Here is a 19,394-nt window from a genome sequence, read left to right on the forward strand (position 1 = left end):
TTGTTTTAATTCATACCTTCAAAAGGACTAGGAATCCACATTTGTCAGGGAAGAATACAGTTCCTGACCGGCTCCCCTCACGGGATTTTTTCAAGAATCAAAACGGGAGCATGGAATCACTTTAACTCTAAAATGATAGAAAAATTCCTTTTGTTATCCACACAACATTTCTGAAGAATAAGCAGGGACCAGTACTTTCACCTTTACATTGTAATATAGGTTGACATCCAGGAAATTATAATGAAATCTTCAGATTCTAGTGGATATCTACAGAAGAGCTAAGACTGTTAAACTCCACCAACCCTGAGTTTAACATTTGGAAAAATATAAAATTTCTTCTACGAACTGTTGAGTCAGCTTGAATAATTTAGGCTTGAAGGTATTGAAGTTGCACCTGTAGAAAGAAAAAGTTTTCTTTTTTCTGAAGGAATTAGGGGGAGAAAAAACTGGATGGGCAGAGCAGAAATAGAATTCTTTTTCCATGTTAGCTGCCCCCGACTTACTAGAGGTTGGGAAGAGCACTTCCCTCTCCGCAGAGAGGGAATCAGGACTCAGCTCTCCCTCCTAAAATCTGAAGGTGCCACACATTTGGATGGGGAACTAATAAAGGGAGCGAGAGATAACCACAAAGTGAAATGAATTTAGAAGTATCTTGGTAAAATTTGGAGCAAGATAGATTATCAGAATATTCTAATCAGCATGGATGGTAAATAGAAATTAACTGTGTCGAGTCCATTGCTGTTAATTTGAAGTAGGTATGGAAATCTATTTAATGTGTTGTTAATGTTTTATTTTAGAAAATGTAAGGAAATATTCCTAACCTTGACTGATTCACCCTTACTCTGTCCTCTATCCTGGTTTTCCCACAGGTCCCTTAACAATGGTTGTTTTTACTGCAGGGTTTCTAGGGATTGCAGTTGTGTCAGATGGAGATGGGGATGTGGTAAAGGTTAGAGTGGTGAGTCTAGTAACTAATTAACTGGAGTATTACTAAAGCAAAAATCAGGTGCTATTCCATTGTTTACCTGGTCATCTTAATGAGTTCCTTGAAGGCAGATAATGCTTTACTTGCTGTTGTGAGCTGACTGTCTTGATACGAAAGGATTGTTGTCCTTTGGTGAACGTTGTCAATAAAGGTGCAGAAAAGAGTGTGATTCATCGACTGAACCTGCAGCAAATGACTTGCTTCCTTGTTCTTATGGATTTTTAAAAAGCTATCATAACTCTTCTACCTGCCCTTTGGTTGTACATTTCTTTCTATTATGTAACCACAGAACATCTTTACTCACTTATATATGGATTATCTTTCTAAAAGACGGATCTGATTGTGTCTGTCCCACTTTGCATTTAGTTTTGTTTTTAAATCATCTAGAGCAAAAATTTCATCCCGACTTGGCTTAATGCCTTCTGGCACAATTCTGGGCCTTGGTGCCTCATCCTCCATCAATACGTCGCCTGGTAAAGCAAAAGCTTCTCACTACTGCCTATAGGCAAAGCCATTAGAAAAGTAGGTGAACTGCCAAAAGTTATGCCAGTATGTGAAAATTATACCAGACTGTCCAAAACACTTAAAATTTTGATTTTTTTCTGAGGTTTTATGTAATATACATAGTTGATTTTAAAAATTGACTAGTAACTAAAAGCAAATGGTTTTGTTTACTAAGTGATAGACTAAAGAAAACAGTGGAAGTTATTAACCAAAAAATGAAAAACCTTTTAATAATGTTGTGGAAAAGCAGTTACTGTAGTCACATTATCTGGGATGTCAGTGACATGAGTTTTTTTAGATCTTCAGGGCAAGAGAATCTAGAGACGAGGGTGCTTCTGGGGATGGGTGGATATTTATTTTTATACCTATCTATAAATAATAAAATCTTCACTTAGCACTTTAAGTAAAAAGCAGATTTTTGTTGCTTTAGGATTAATAAGAATTCCAAACACAACTGTTTCACAAATGTATAGATTTTTGTGTAAAACCTGTAAGACTAGATTTTTCTGTCCTATATAGTCGTGCTTAAAAATATTATCTCTGAATACCATTTGTGACCAAAGGAATAAGGAACCCTTGGAGAAATGACTGGTTTTAGGTCTAAGGCAGCAAAGGTACAAGTCAAGCCTGAAGCATTTTGTTATACCAGAAAGCAGGGAAGTTAGCAAAGACTACTAGGATCTTCTCAAAAGAACCTAGAAACCAGTTTGAATAAAGGCATAAACTGCATTGGATTGAAATGTATCAAATGTGTTTAAATCCATGAGTTCATAATTACACTTAAAAAATAAAAACCTCATTGGTCGTGTGTGGAGAATATTAGGAACTTACCTCATTGTTTTGAAAATCTGTAAATAAAGGGAAAGAATAAGGCATCTATCCTGCCTTTCCTATATGCTCAGTATCTCAAAGGGGAAATTTCTCTTTGTAGAATTATTCTAGCTAATAAATCAAGAATGAATAGAAGAAAGGAGAGGACTCAAATAAACAAAATAAGAAATGAAAGAGGAGAAATAACAACCAATACTGCAGAAATACAAAAAATCATAAGAGAATAGTATGAACAATTATATGCCAACAAATTGGACAACCTAGAAGAAATGGACAAGTTTCTAGAAACATACAGCTCACCAAAACTGAATCAAGAAGAAGTAGATAATTTGAACAGACCGATCACTAGAAGTTAAATAGAATCTGTAATTTAAAAAACTCCCTGAAAACACAAGTCCAGGACCAGATGTCTTCACTGGGGAATTCTACCAAACATGCAAAAAAGAACTTATACTGATCCTTCACAGATTCTTCCAAAAGACTGAAGAAGAGGGAACACTCCCTAAGTCATTCTATGAAACCACCATCACCCTGATACCAAAACCAGACAAAGACACTACCAAAAAAGAAAATTACAGGCCAATATCTTTGATGAATGTAGATGCGGAAATCCTCAACAATATATTAGCAAACTGGATCCAACAACACATAAAAAGGATTGTACACCATGATCAAGTTGGATTCATCCTAGGGTCATGAGGATGGTTCATCATGTGCAAATCAATTAGTGTGATACACCACATCAACAAAAGAAAAGACAAAAACCACATGATCATTTCAATAGATGCAGGGAAAGTGATGAAATTCAACATCCATTCATGATAAAAACTCTCACCTAAATGGGTATAGAGGGAACGTCTTTCAACATAATAGAAGCTATTTATGACAGACCCACAGCCAACATGATACTCAACAGTGAAAAGCTGAAAACCTTTCCAATAAATTCTGGAACAAGACAAGGATGCCCACTTTCACCACTTCTATTCAACATAGTATTGGAAGGCCTAGCCACAGCAGTTGGACAAGAAAAAGAAATAAAAGTCCAAATTGGAAGGGAAGTGATACAATTGTCATTATATGCAGATGACATGAAACTCTCTATAGAAAACCCTAAAGACTCCACACAAAAACTATTAGAACTGATAAACAAATTCAGCAAGGTATCAGGATACAAGATTTATATACAGAAATGTGTTGCACTTTTTTACACTAATAATGAAGTATCAGAAAGAGAAAGAAAAAAAATCCCTTTTAAAATTGCATCAAAAATAAAAAGACTTAGGAATAAAACTGACCAAGGAGGTTAGAGGCTTACAGGCTAAGAGCTATAAAACATTGATAAAGGAAATTGAAGATCATTCAAAGAAATGGAAAGATAGCTCATGCTCTTGGATTGGAAGAATTAATATTGTTAAAATGGCCATACTACCCAAAGCAATCTACAGATTTAATGCCATCCCTATCAAATTACCCATGACATTTTTCACAGGACTAGAACAAATAATCCTAAAACTTATATGGAACCACAAAAGACCCAGAATTGCCAAAGCAATCCTGAGGAAAAAGAACAAAGCTGGAGGCATAACCCTCACGGATTTCAGATAATACTACAAAGCTACAGTAATCACAACAATGTGGTATTGGCACAAAAATAGACATATGGATCAATGGAACAGAATAGAGAGCCCAGAAATAAACCCACATACCTACGGTTAACTAGTGTTCGACAAAGGAGGCAAGAATATAAAATGGAGAAAAGACAGTCTCAGCAAGTGGTGTTAGGAAAGCTGAACAGCTACATGTAAATCAGTGAAGTTAGAACATTCTCTTACACCATACACAAAAATAAACTCAGACTTTCCTGGTGGCACAGTGGTTAAGAATCTGCCTGCCAATGCAGGGGACACGGGTTCAAGCCCTGGTCCAGGAAGATTCCACATGCCACAGAGCAACTAAGCCCATGCGCCACAACTACTGAGCCTGTGCTCTAGAGCCTGCAAGCCACAACTACTGAGCCTACGTGCCAAAACTACTGAAGCCCACGTACCTGGAGCCTGTACTTTGCAACAAGAGAAGCCACTGCGATGAGAAGCCCGTGCACCACAATGGAGTAGGCCCCACTCACCACAATTAGAAAAAGCCCACACACAGCAACAAAGACCCAACGCAGCCAAAAATAAAAAAATAAATTTATAAAAAATAAATAAACCCAAGATGGCTTAAAGACTTAAATATAAGACATGACACTATAAAGCTCTTAGAAGAGAACATAGGCAAAACATTCTCTGACATAAATCGTAGCAATACCTTCTTAGATCAGTCTCCTAAGGTAATAGAAGTAAAAGCAAAAATAAACAAATGGTACCTAATCAAACTTATAAGCTTTTGCACAGCAAAGGAAACCATAAACAAAACGAAAATACAATGGGAGAAAAGATTTGCAAACAATGCAACTGACAAGGGCTTAATTTCCTAAATATACAAACAGCTCATGTAGCTCAAAATCAAAAAACAAACAACCCAATACAAAATGGGCAGAAGATCTAAATAGACATTTCTCCAAAGAAGACATATAGATGGCCAATAGGCACATGAAAAGATGTTCAACATCGTTAATTATTAGAGAAACGCAAGTCAAAACTACAATTAGGTACCACCTCACACTGGTCAGAATGGCCATCAACAAAAAGTCTACAAATAATAAATGCTGGACAGGGTGTAGGGAAAAGGGACCCCTCCTACACTGTTGGTGGGAATGTAAATTGGTGCAGCCACTATGGAGAACAGTATGGATGTTCCTTAAAAAACTAAAAATAAAGTTACCATATGATCCAGCAATACTACTCCTGGGCATATATCCAGGAAAGAGGAAAACTCTAATTGGAAAAGATCCACAGACCCCATTGTTCATAGCAGCACTACTTATAATAGCCAAGACATGGAAGCAACCTAAGTGTCCATCGACAGGTGTGTGTGTGTGTGTGTGTGTGTGTGTGTATAAAATGAAATATTACTGAGCCATAAAAAAATGAAATAATGCCATTTGCAGCAACATGGATGGACCTAGAGATTATCACACTAAGTGGAGTAAGTCTGACAGAGAAAGACAAATATCACATGATGTCACTTACATGTGGAATCTAAAAAAAAAAAATGCAACTGAACTTATTTACAAAACAGAAACAGACTCACAGACATGGAAAACAAACTCATGGTTACCAAAGGGGAAAGGGGCAGGGGGAGGGATAAATTAGGAGTTTGGGATTAACATGTACACACTAGTAAGTATAAAATAAACGACAGGGACCTACTGTAGAGCACAGGGAAATATATTCAATAACTTGAAATAACCTATAATGGAAAAGAATCTGAAAAGAATACATAGGGATATATATGTATGTATGTATGACTGAATCACTTTGATGTATACAACATTATAAATCAACTATACTTCAATTTAAGAAAAAAGAATGAATAATAGAATATCACTTTGAAGTCTCTAAAGAGTTGTTGGACCTAGGCAGATGCCATCAATGGCTAACTATATTACTTAAGGAGTCAATCAGACAGTACGTGTCTCCTGATGGAAGTTGAAACACTGCATGAAATAGTCTTGTCCCCTCTCCTCCATTAGAACTTGAATCAGAGCAAGCTTCTAGGTCAAATTACCAGTTTCTGGGACTACAAGGGAGAGGGGAATATGTTAAAAGGCACCAATGGGATGCAGTGAGAAAAATCTAGTTTGTGGAAATTCTACAAGACAAACAACCCATTCCTTCAACAACAGTTTCTTTAAATGCAAGGAAAATATTAGAAATGGAGAAGAAACATATAAATAAAAGAAAGTACATATCAAAGAATCATAATGTATGAATCTTATTTGAATTCAGATTCAAACAAATTGAAACAAAATTATAATGCATATTTGATATTAAGAAATTTTATTTTTAGGTGTGATAATGCTGTTGTGGTTTTGTTTTCTTTTTAATGTCCTTATCTTTTAGAGACACAAAAACACTTAGAGGTGAGATCATATAATGCTTGGCATTTACTTCAAAGTAATCTGGCTTGGGAGATGGAGGGTGGGAGGATGGGAGTGTTGATGGGAATATAAATGAAACAAGATTGGCCAAGTATAGATAATTGTTGAAGTGAACACAACTGATTTGTTATTCTGTTCTCTCTCCTTTTGCATATATCAGAAAACTTTCAAAATAAAAGTGTATATATATATATATATATATATATACACACACATTTTGTAAAAAATTATGTGTGGTATAATTGTACAAAATTAGTAAAATTGCAAAATTTCAACTAGGTGTAAATATTAAAAAGAATTTGTTACCACTGTTCACCTATTAGAATGACCAAAATCCAAAATACCGACAATACCAAATTTTGGTGAGGATATGAAGCAACAGGAACTTTCCTTTATTTATTTATTTTATTTTATTTATTTTTTTGCTGCGTTGGGTCCCCGCTACTGCACATGGTCCCCCTCCAGCTGTGACGAGCGGGGGCCACCCTTCACCGTGGTGCAAGGTCCTCCCACCGTGGTGGTCTCCCCCGCTGCAGAGCATGGGCTCCAGGCGCACGGGCCCAGCAGTCGTGGCTCACAGGCTCCAGAGCACAGGCGCACGGCCCTAGTTGCTCCGTGGCATGCGGATCCCCCCAGACCAGGGATCGGACCTGTGTCCCCTGCACCGGCGGGCAGATTCTCAACCACTGCGCCACCAGGGAAGTCCCGGAACTTTCTTTTTTTTTTTAATGTTCATAATGACTTTATTTATAATAGCCCCAAACTGTAAACAACCCAAATGTCCATCAACAGGTAAATGAATAAACAAACTCACTATATACATACAGTGGAACACTACTCAGCAATGAAAAGGTGTGAGCTACTGATATACAGTGAGTGCAACATGGATCTCACAGTTTTATGAAAGAAGCCATACAAATGTATATACTATGTGATTCTATTTATAGAAAATTCTAGAAAATGCAAACTAATCTACAGTAACTTTCATTCATTGCTGTTGGGAATGCAAAATGGTGCAGTGACTTTGCAAGAAGTTTGGCAGTTTCTTATAAAATGGAATATACTCTTACCATTGCAACCCATCAGTCATGCTGTTTGGTATTTACCCAAATGAATGAAAACATAAAAACCTGCACATGGATATTTATAGCAGCTTTATTCATAATTGCCAAAACTTGATGGCAACCAAGATGTCTTTCAGTAGGTGAGTGGTACATTCAGGCAGTGCAGTATTATTCAGCGCTAAAAAGAAGTGAGCTCTCAAGCCATGAAAAGGCATGGAGGCACTTTAAATGTGCATTACTGAAAGAAGCCAGTCTATGGTTCCAACTATGTGACATTCTGGAAAAGGTAAAACTATGGAGACATTAAAAGAAATCAGTGGTTGCCAGGAATGGTGGGAGGGAGGGATGAATCAGCAGAGCACAGAGGATTTTTAGGGCACTGAAGCTATTCTGTATGGTACTACAGTGGTGGATACTTGGCACTGTACATTTGTCACAGCCTGCACAGTGTATAACACCAAGAGTGAACCTAATGTAAACTATGGAACCTGGGTGATAATGTATCATTGTAGGTTCACCAATTTTAGCATGTACTAGCCGGCTGGGGAGATTGGAGGGGGGCAGTGGAGGACAGGGGGGTATGTGGGAAAACTCTGTACTTTCCACTTAATTTTGCAGTGAACCTAAAGCTGCTCTAAAAAATAAAGTTTATTAATTAAGGAAACCAATTACACCGAACTCTAACTATCAAAGCATTTGAAGCAAAACAAACCTTTTCTGTTACCTTTTCTATGGCCAGTGTGTGCCCCTCCAGCAAAAAGTTGGGGGAAATAGTAAGTGTCATGAAATGGTCAGAAGGAGTATATTAACAGTCATAGCTGAAAGGAAGACTTGTGCAGTCAGGCAGGACTTCCAGATTATCCAAATACTTTTTGTATACTTTTTTTTTCAAGGCTTTGTCCAAAGCTTTTAGAGACTAATAGAGACTATCAGGTGAGGACTTTTCTTCTTCTTTTTTATTTTAATATATTTATTTATTTATTTTTGGCTGTGTTGGGTCTTTGTTGCTGCGCGCAGGCTTTCTCTAGTTGCGGCGAGTGGGAGCTACTCTTCATTGCGGTGCACGGGCTTCTCATTGCGGTGGCTTCTCTTGTTGCGGAGCGTGGGCTCTAGGCATGCGGGCTTCCGTAGTTGTGGCACGTGGGCTCAGTAGTTGTGGCTCTCGGGCTCTAGAGCGCAGATTCAGTAGTTGTGGCGCACGGGCTTAGCTGCTTCGCGGCATGTGGAATCTTCCCGGACAAGGGCTAGAACCCACGTACCCCACATTGGCAAGTGGATTCTTAACCACTGCGCCACCAGGGAAGTCCCAAGGATTTTTTTTCTAATGAAGTGTATTTGTAACCTGTTTCTAAAGTGAACTTCCTTTTCTCTAAAGCTGATAAAAAATATTCCCAACTCACTTTCTTTTTTTTTTTTTTGCCTGGGCTGCGCGGCTCATGGGATCTTAGTTCCCCATCCAGGGATTGAACCCAGGCCCTTGGCAGTCAGAGCGTGGAGTCCTAACCACTGGACCACCAGGGAATTCCCCAACTTACCTTCTAAGTGAGACACTGAATTACATGAGAGATTAGGAATCTCAGAACGTGAAGAACATTTGAGTCAAGTTGAGGGAGACAAAAAATGATACTGCATGAACAATATATGAGATTTAACCATATTATAGCAAACACGTAGAACAGAGACAAAGGGAAGAGAAAGGGCTTAGCCAGAGCTAACAAACCTTAGAGTTCTGTCAGGGATCCAGAGCTGAATGGACGTCTGTCATCTTTCTGAGTTAATTTTTTCCTTGTAGGTAAATAAACTTTGTTTGTTTGTTTTTTCTAGTTGGGGAATGGCAGTCAACGTGTATTCTACCTCGATAACCCAAGAGACTATGAGCCGACATGACATCATTGCCTGGGTTAATGACATAGTATCTCTAAACTACACGAAAGTGGAACAGCTTTGTTCAGGTAAGAGATTCTTTTAAGTATTTACATAAACGTTTACTCCCTATCGTGTGGAATGTGATTTTATGAACCACAAATGATGTATTTTGGATAGGAAAAAATATATGTATCCGTATTGATGTATAATTAAAGGGGGAAAGCTCAGATATAATTGAAGAACATATGGGGGAAAATGATGGCCACCTAAGAGCATCGAGCCTCCACAACACATGTTATGAATGGTCTCACTTAAGCTCTGTTAACTGGTCTCCCAGACTCTTCTCCGTCACCCCCTGTCAGCCACCACATGTCTCCTCCTAATATGCAGATTGGGTCCTGTAACACCTCTCCTTAAAAACCTTCCAGGCTCCACATTGTCCTTCCTACAGGATAAAATCCAGTCCTTCATGTGGCTGATAAGGTCCTTTATGTTCTGGCTGCAACCCATCTCCTTGGTGTCATCATCCTCCACATCTCTCTCCCCTGTGCCTCAGTCCCACAAAATACTCTTTGTTCCCTAAAGACTCCTTCCCTTTTGCATCCCACAGCTATTTTTCAGGCTCCCTTTGCCCTTCTTTTCATTTGCAGCAAAATCTCGTTCACACTTTAAAATCCAACTCGGTTGTCACCCCCCCGCCCCAAAGGGTTCCCTAGACCTCCCAGGCTCCACAGTGTTCATGGGGCGCTGTGCCCACCCTTGCAGAATAATGCATGCCATACTGTGTTAGAAGGTCCGGTTCTTACTCCCCTGAAGGTACCCAGAGCCCTTGAGGACAGGACTGTGTTTCATCCTTTGTCATGTGTCTGCAGTGGCACCCTGCCTGCCTGCTATAAAGTAGGTCTGCAGGGAATGCATATTGAGCTAAACTTGTTTTAAAAAAGAAAAGATTTGACTTTAATGATAAAGTAGGGGCTTGTTAAAGAACATGTCACTAGTAAAGTAACTCATTCTTAGGTTAGAGTATTTATCAAAGAAATAGTCTTCCTTTGGGAACAGGAAGTATTTTCTTCCTGTGAACTAACAGGTAAGAGCTTTCCTCTCTACCTCTGGCTCTGACCAGAAATAGTGTTACTAGAAAATATTATGAAATGTATTCATGTGAAATCCCACGAGACATGATAGGTGCAAAATAGTCATCAGGTAGAGCTGGTGCCGTGGTGTTGGGGCACCAGAAGGATATTCTGCTGGCTTTCTCAGTGGGTCATGTGTAGAGGATTTCATGCGGTGCCGTCAGAATTTGGAACGCCCGCACTAGTCACTCTCAGATGGGCCCGAATCCAACCCCCAGTGAATACACTCTCCGTTCTCCACATCTAGACTGGATTAGAGTCGACTAGCAGACAAACTTCCCATCTACTGACACCTCTTCTCCCATCACCATTTTCTCATGAGCAAGACAGTGAGGGTGGCCAGAGCCTAGGCATTGCCTCACCCACCCTTTCTGCGCCCAGGCCTCTAATATCAATACTGTGATTTGTGAGGTCAATAATGAACGCTAACCGGCCAGTTCTTTGCCCTGCAGTACGAGCTAGAGAAAAGCTGACTTAGACTATGATGACACCCCAGGTATGTGTTGTTGGCCTATTGAAATGACTTCTAAAAATTACTGACAGAAGCAGCCCCTGTTGCACGCTCCTCAGCTGCAAATCTCCACTCAGTCAAGTTTTATGGTGCCATTCTTGCTGTGCGTTCTGGAGCTCTCTAATATTTTATTTTTAATTTGCTGGAGGAAAAGCAACCCAGAGTGTTTTCTGTTATTAGCCATCCCTTTTCTGTTAATAGCGAATACCACTTTATATTATAATTGTGGGTCCGTTTCTCCATAGGGCCTGACACATACTCTTCTGTCAGAAATGGTCATATTGGGATGAATGAAAATCAGTTGGAAACTGCTGTGGGGCAAAGACAAAACTGTGTATCTTTCCCATAAAGTGGCTGTATGTACCTGTGGATAAGGGTCATGGGGTTGGTTATCAAACAAAAAGAGACACAGGAAGGAAGGAGATAAGAAAAAGAGTCATAGAGAAAATTGCCAGTCATGGGTCTAAAGTGTTGAAGGAGCCCGTGAGGAGCTTCCTATGTAATGCACTTGGGGAGTTTTTGCTGACAAATGAAATGAGAAGCAAATTCGAATTTTTAGATACAGTAGTAATAAATGCTGGAGTGTATGTGTACATGTATATGTGTGTGTATGTGTGTGTACCTATTACTTATATAAATATGTATAATTCTTTGCATGCCTTTCAAATTTCATATAAGGCAAATTCAACAAAAATTTTGGTAGCATCTGTGAAGAGTTCTTGTACAGTTTCCTTAAAGAAAGCATTGGTGTGCATTTTATAGTTGTATGTAGCTATGTTGCTATCCAGCGTGGCTTGATGAAACCTGTAGAAACCATTTTGATCATGAGAATAGATAATTTCTGTTAGGATAACTCACTGGTTACCTAAGGTTACAAAGTTGATGGTTCAGAAGAATATTTAAATATATATTTATTTAAATTATATTTAAAGGGTCCTTTCTTTATTGAAATACATTTTTTTGTTTGTTTGTCTTGGTTTTTTGTTTTTTGGGTATTTTTTTGTTTTTTTGTGGGGTTTTTTGGCTCAGAAAAACATGTCAATGTCCACAGTAGAGAGACATGTCTTTTATTTTAGGCAGTAGTTTCATCAGAGTGTGAACTGTGGACCATGTGCATTTATAATCTTCTGAGAAGCTGCTTAAGAATGCAGGTTCTTGGGTTCATTCACCTTCTAAATCAGTGTCTCTGGATGTGTGAAGCCTAAAGTGTGCATTCTAACAAGCATCCCAAGTACTTCTGTGCTGCAGCCAAGAGCTTGCAGTGCATTTTAGAGAAACTCCAAACCACTAAAAGTAAAGTTAAAATATCCAAAATTTATCTGGCACGATTTCCTCATTCATAATTTAGTCTGTGACTTTTCTCTTGCCTTCAGCAATTGCATTTAGCAGGAAGTGCTATCTTTTTATTTATTTATGAATTTATTTATTTATACCCTTCTTTGTTCTAGAAGACATTGAAGGCAGCTAGGACAGTGCTATTAGGATAAGAACAAAACCAAATATTGGTGACCTAAGTGATTTATCCTCAGCATACTTAATGAGTAGTCAGTCAGATTTCTTGGAAAATATCTTTTCCTTTCAGTTTCATTTTAATTTCTTTAGTTTACTGTGTGTGATATTATTTTAGCAGTGTGCTGTGGAAAAACATACACAAAATACCTTCACGTTTTAACTGATTTGTTTTCTCGTTCAGTAAAATTGTTCCTTACTCTTTTTCCTAAGTGCTTATGTTCCAATCCTAGCAGTCCCCCTTTGGCATTTTTTCCCCCATTTGCATTATTTCCTATTTCTTTTTTTTTTAATTTCCAGCTGAGAGATTTCCCTCCAGCTAATATTAAAACTAACATCAGCTTTCTTTAGCTCATAAAGAACTGACATACTGCTTCACGTGTGTGTGCCTTTTTCTGCAGAAATTTCTGCCTTTATATAACATCTCATTTGTTTCCATCTAAGCATTTTAAAAGCTTTTTAAAGGAGAGATGGTATGAGGTTTAACACTTAAAAACACGTTGCAGTAAGTTGCAAAAGAATGAAAATGACTCACTCTTTTCTCCTCTTAATTTTATCCCAAGGATGTAACCTTATGAAATTGTCTTTGGACATGAAATCTGGGTCATACAGTCATATGCGTATTTAGTTCGCATTCATTTCTTGTGAACAACAACCTTTACGTTTCAAGTGAAAAGCTGGACTGTGTAAATGAACAGGCTGTCAGTGGGTATGAATACTGCCTATAATAATATGACAGTATACAGCTCATCTACATTTGATTTGAAAATGAATATTTGTGGATTTCCCACGTTGGGATGGGGGATTGAACCACATGAAATACCACATTTGTTTGGCTTAAAAATATTTTATGTTTTTAGTTCAATTGCCTAATAAAATGTTTAGGGCTTTTTGTGGGGTGACACATTTTGGTTTTACTTTAGTACCGGCTCAAACCAGTTTACTAGATGTTTTATAAGGGATTCAAGAGAGAGAATGGACATATAGTTAAGAGAAAAATGAAAATTTTTAAATAAAAAATTTTTTTCAAAGAGAGAGAATGGGCTAAGTATGGTGCTAAGAATCCCTATAAATCTGCTTTAGTGACTCGAGGTACCATATTGGAGATGACAGGAAAGGTAGTGAGCTACCTGGAGCAGAAGAATGAAAAGAAATGAGGCAGGGAGTTGGTTGGGAGTGGAAGGAGTGTATCTTCCCTTTGCCTCTTCACCCCCCATCCTCTGCTCTAACATACAAATTTCCTTGGAAACTTTTTTCTGACATCCATTTTTCTGTGTCCCAGTCCTCTCCCCTCAACTGGGATGCAGGCAGCAGAGCCATTGGTCCACTGCTGGGTCGCTGCCAGAGCTTGGCCAGTGGGCACCTGACGAGTGACTCTCCCGTGCATGGGAGAGAGAGGCTAGAGAGGCAGCCTGCCCTTCTCTCTGTGCCACCTTCCTTTCATCCTCCCTTCTCTGTCCACAGCACAAGCAAACCACTGATGCTCAGATTCCAGTACTGTCACTAGGCTAGTTATAACAGCTCAGTGATTTTCATGAGCATTTTAGTATTTGACTAAAATTTGGTTTGGATGAAACCATTTTTTTAGAATGGAAAATTTTAGATCTTTTCTTGACTAGCATTAAAAAAAAAGACAGAGGGACTTCCCTGGTGGTCCAGTGGGTAAGACTCTGTGCTCCCAATGTAGGGGGCCCAGGTTCGATCCCTGGTCAGGGGACTAGATCCCACATGCATGCTGCAACTAAGAGTCCGTGTGCCTCAACTAAGACCTGGCACAGCCAAAATAAATTAAATAAATAAGTAATTTAAAAAAAAAGAAAAATGATCAGGATTTGATTCAGCTTCATTTTGTGCTTCTCCACATTGTTTCAGGCTTTGTCTTGGATCAAGTTTTTGGTGTTTTCTTCTTCCAGGAAAGTTCCTGAATCCAGCTGGTCATATCATAATCAAAAATGACAATTCTCAGTCCTTCATGGCTCCCAGAAGGGGCTAGGCTTTACAGTAACACTGCAGGATTCAGAGGTGTGGTTGTCAGCCGTGCCTGGGACCTGTAGGACAGGTGCTCTGAGCCCAGCAGAGCGTTCTTTATGATGTTTTTGGCTGCAATCTGTGCCTGTGAAATAGGTTGATCTCACCCTAGTATGGGTTCCCCTGTGCCTTCTTCCTCCTGTCCACAGAGACCTCTGTCAGGAGGACAGGTTAGTGATGAAATCAGCTCAGAGTCTAAATTTAGTAGACCTTCTCAAGAGAGTTGGCTCTCTTGAACTGAAACCAAGTAAGGATATTTTGTCGATGTCTGGTAGCTCCAGAGCTTACTTAGCTTTATAAAATCATAGACTGTTATTTGCTTTTAGAAAGTTAAGTTATCTTGGATTGTGTTACTGTTGTTACAGATGTAATTGTATTATAGTGGAATATTATTCCTATTTGTGATGTATTATGTAGAGAGGTGGGGTTTTAGGGGTTTTGCTGACAGGTTTTCTCTGATTTTATTTTGCTGAAGTTAATTTTAAAATCTGTTTGCTTGGTCTCAGCAAACCAACTAATTGGCGAGCGGGGCAGGGGGGTGGGCAAAAAGTGAGTTGGAAAAAGGTGGGGAGGGAGGTCCAACATTGGGTTCAGTTGTTGCAGTGGATAATACACTCCTGTGTCTCCACTAATGTACCTGTCGAAGGGAGTTTATTTTTTGAGTAGAATATGGGATACAGTAATATATTTTTCCTTCTAAACATGTTTGTTTATAGATATTTGCTACTTTGTTACCAAAAATAAACATAAATTGGTGTTTTTATTGTGGTTTTTCTGTTTACTGCATTTTGTAATTCTAAATACCATAGTGGAAAAAAGTGTATGCATTCACCTCCATTTATCCAACTGCCCCTATAAATTTTGTTTTTTTACATAGATGATATATGTATTGATATATACACACATACACACACACGTATATGTATGATACTGAAAGCAGTCAGCCATCTCTTCATCTGTCTCATTACTGTATTAAGTTCTGACAATCAATTTACTTTTATTTACACGTTTTGAGTCCTTCTTTGGCCTAGGCCCTGGGGATCTGGATTAATAAGACGGGGTCGTGGTCCTCTAAGAGTTCAGTACGGCAGGGCACTGTCCTGCAGAAAACTAGAAAGCACACTGTGGCCAGTGCTGTTTTGGAAGAGCTTTGAGCTTACAAAGGAGAGGTGGGGAACACAGCGAGTCTGTGGAGAAACACCTTCCTTCAGATTCTTTGGGAGTTAGTGGGTGCTGCCTTAGAATGGCTGAAGGATGGCCACAGTTTGTGAAACACCTCAGAAATCCTCCTCTTGAGTCACATGGAGTAACCAGGACGCAGGATAATGTGTGTTTTATTAGGTCCAGCGCTTAAATACATGAAGTATGTTGTTCCTCTAAGAGAAATGTAGAGTTTTTCCGGATGATATCATATGAGTATGTGAAAATTGTTTTTACTCTATTTTTTTGAAGAAACTGTGCGTACATCTGGGATTTTCTCGGAAACCATGGAATTGCTCAGTTCTTTGGAAGAAATGCAACAAATATTTTCATTTCCGTAAAGCCAGTCCTCAGTGATACAATAACTGGACAGGCCTCTAACTGAATAGGTGTCAGGCAACTCCGTTAGTATTTTCCAGAGGGACAGACCTACAGATGTGTCGTTTCTTTTCTTACCCATTTCTACTGGAATCCCTCCGAAGTAGAGATGAAGACCATAAACTAGGGGAAGTAAAACAGGGAAAACAGATCACCTGGAATGAAGACTGGCAGTTTATATACTAACAAAAAATCAAGGAACATGTAATCACTATGAACTTAATATTGTGTCTTAACAGGAATGAAGCAAACTGGTGACATATTATTAGAAATTTTAATGATTGCCTTTGAGAATTCTCAATAAAGTCACAAAATTTAATACTTGCAGGAATTTGTACAAGGCAGTACCCTTAATTAGATCCTAGACTTTCATCTTTTACTGTTTTTCCTTATCTGGGAAAATTCCCAGATGACATAGATGAATCCTGTCTTCAGGGTTCTTACGTATATCACTCATTTGTAAAATCTTTATCATGCAGTCTCCCCTTGGGTTCAGGTTCTTTTTCTTCTAATCTATTATAGTAAGACTCTGCCCAGTTTCAGCTAATCCAAAACCATGAATGGGTCCATGGTTGTGAGTCTGGAAATGAGAATTGTTGTACTGGGGGCAGGTCATCAAAAGAAGTGTAGGGTGTGTCCAGGTGATGAAGATGATACTGATGAGAGTATAGGGCTTAGACCAAGGAATGAATCTCCAAATCCCCAACATTGACTCTGTTAGCATTATGCCTGGAGCCCTGACTCAACGGCCCCAGAAATATTGGTGAAGTGTGTGGGAATCATAGGGCTGGAGCCCAAGGACATGTTGGGTTTTGTGATTCATAATTCTAATTTTGGAAACCTTTAGAGCTCCTTCTCCTCTGATTTTGTCTTTGCTTTATGATAAGATGCTTAGCATATGATGATACTTTTATTTTGAAATCATTCACCAAGATCTTTAAAAACAAGTATCTTAAGGAAAAAGAAAGGTATGTTCCAACACATTGTAAGTTATTTTGATTTTCCTAAAGATATTAATTACTTTATGTGATGGATATATTCTTTATGAAACATTATTTTGTATTTATATTGCTTTTTTTTTCTTTCCCTTTTCTCCTCTTCAGTTTAAATCATCTAAAGACTTTAACAGGAAGAGTAGAAAATTGGTGGAAAATAGTCATTTCCTTTTATAAATGAATTTGTGATTACTTAAGCACCTCATATGTTTATCTGGGGAAAGACTTAAGGACTGGAGAAGCCCTCAAATGTTTTTCCGTAGATAAACTGGAGGATCTTAGGAATGTGTTCATCCCCTTTCTTTGCTAGCAGGAGAGGCCAAGGACCTCATTTTGTTCTTTGGTTCTTTGCCCTTTGAATCTCAAACATGCATTTTGGAGATTCATATTTCATAGCTGAAACAATCCCATTCCATCCTCTTCATTTTTATAGCTCCAATTATTTTAACCAGCCACATAATACATGGTTTTGTACATTAGGGGCAAAATGATGTCATAGGGCCTCAACTTTATGTATCGTCCTTTAGCATTTTCATTGTGCTTTTTTATGTATTATTTATTTTAATTCTTATAACAACTGTGTGCAGAAGAAGAATAGGACTTTTTAATTCCTATTTTATGTAAGAGGATAAAAGCCCAGAGAAGCCAGGTGTTCACGGCTGGTGCTAGCTGGGGCCTCCCTGGATCACAGCCTTACGCTCTCCTTGCTCGTGCGTGCAGCCACTGTAGATGTGGAAGAGGGGTGTGTGCGTGTGCACGTTTTTGATTTTTTTCCATATCCATTTATCGGGAGCCCACTGAACATCTCTAGGAACAGAGAAGTTAGAAGTCCACATCCCCACCCTTTAAATTACTCACTGAGGTAATGAGACACATCTGGTAAGTCTGCTGATTGCACACTGGGACCTAGTATCATCATCAAGAACTTTCTTAGCAAAGGTAGCCGAGATGCTAGTAGAAACAGACAGGCATTTGCTCCCAATCTTATCAAGTTCTTTTTTACTCTACGTGCTGAGAGTGGGTGGGGGAGGAGGCTCCCCTTCTCTTGGCTGTTCTTCTTGCTTCCTCTCCTGCTCTAAACTCTCTTACCCTCCAAGCAAGATGAGGGCGCTCTGAAATGTTGCCACCTGCAGCGATTCGGTTCTCTCAGGATAATCCCTGGTCAGTGGAACAGTAACCAAAATAATGGCTCCTTGGAGACACACGTGCACGTTTGAAGCCCAAGAATGAACCCAGGCTTATTTTAATAAGCTTGGACCTTAGATGACAATTAACATCCTCATTTCTTCAATATCTATGCTACTGAGAAAAAAGAACATCTTCTAGGATAATGTTGTTATCAGCTTGGTCCCCCAAAGGATTTATGACTCAAGGAATCACTGTTTCCCACGTATTTCATTCTGTTCAGTGAACCTGGATTGCTTTAGCTGTGCTGAGCACCTCTGTCAGTACTTCTCCAACTCCTTTCATATGAAAAGTTGATGTTTTCTCAGTCTTGTACAAAGGGACGTGCTGGTGCAACATTTAAGAATAGTCATCTGTCTCCCATCCAGTTTTGTCCCCTTATGACCGTATCTGTTTGCCATAGAGGAAATTCTAGAGCTGCCAGTGGTTTATAGTCATAGTGGACACTGTGCCAGCCCAGTAGAGAGATGAATTGTACCCCATCCCCGGTCTTAAAGAGTTACCCAGCAGTCAGCTAGGAGAGATCGCTAATTAAAATGCAAGTCCAACTTACTGCTGGGCTTCTGTAGCCATTATAGTGAAACAGTTAATTCTACACTGGGAACAGAAAAACTCCACAGAGGAGGTGATGTTTGGGCTAAACTTAACAAACGAGAAATTTCTGTTCAAATGTAAAAGGTGGCAAAACGACATTTTAGGCAGAAAACGTTTGCTCAAGCAGAGAGAAGGTGCAGCATTTTATGCACGTACATGCACACATGAGACTCTGAAACCTAAGTTAGGATTCAAGGCAGCAGAAGAGGGGGCAGTGAAGTGGCAGGTAATAAATGCCATAGTATTCGAAGAAAGGGGAAATTATGTCATCCTAGAAAAGCTTCTTGGGTCTTTGGCCAAACAGCCATGCAGATTTAGTGGATGGTCAGTAAATATTTATGAAATGGAGTTTAATTGGAATGCTCTCCTAACTAGGTTTTTCATACGGATAAGATTCAGGCTGAGAAGAGAAAGTTGGGGATTTCAAGTAAAGGTACTGTTTAGATGTCTTTTTGATGTTCTAACATATCGCTTTATGTATTCCTGAAGTCAGCAGATATTTATTGAGTGCCTACAGTGTGTCAGAAGGCGGGCTAGGATCTGGGGATACAGCTCGGTACGAAAAGCAA

At 39.0% G+C, this 19,394-nt stretch overlaps 1 protein-coding gene across 2 annotated transcripts in view; it reads left to right on the plus strand.

Annotated features, from left to right (window-relative positions):
• Positions 1–19,394, plus strand: part of MAPRE2 (microtubule associated protein RP/EB family member 2) — a 160,062-nt gene that overhangs the window by 81,759 nt on the left and 58,909 nt on the right. For both annotated transcript variants that reach the window (XM_082640970.1, XM_082640969.1), the window contains one exon: positions 9,251–9,378. In XM_082640970.1, coding sequence (XP_082497096.1) covers positions 9,258–9,378 — 121 coding nt within the window. In that variant the 5' untranslated portion in view covers positions 9,251–9,257. The remainder of the gene's footprint in view (positions 1–9,250; positions 9,379–19,394) is intronic.

Source organism: Mesoplodon mirus (genome assembly GCF_964341445.2).
Source record: "Mesoplodon mirus genome assembly, chromosome: 13".
Classification (NCBI taxonomy): domain Eukaryota; kingdom Metazoa; phylum Chordata; class Mammalia; order Artiodactyla; family Ziphiidae; genus Mesoplodon; species Mesoplodon mirus.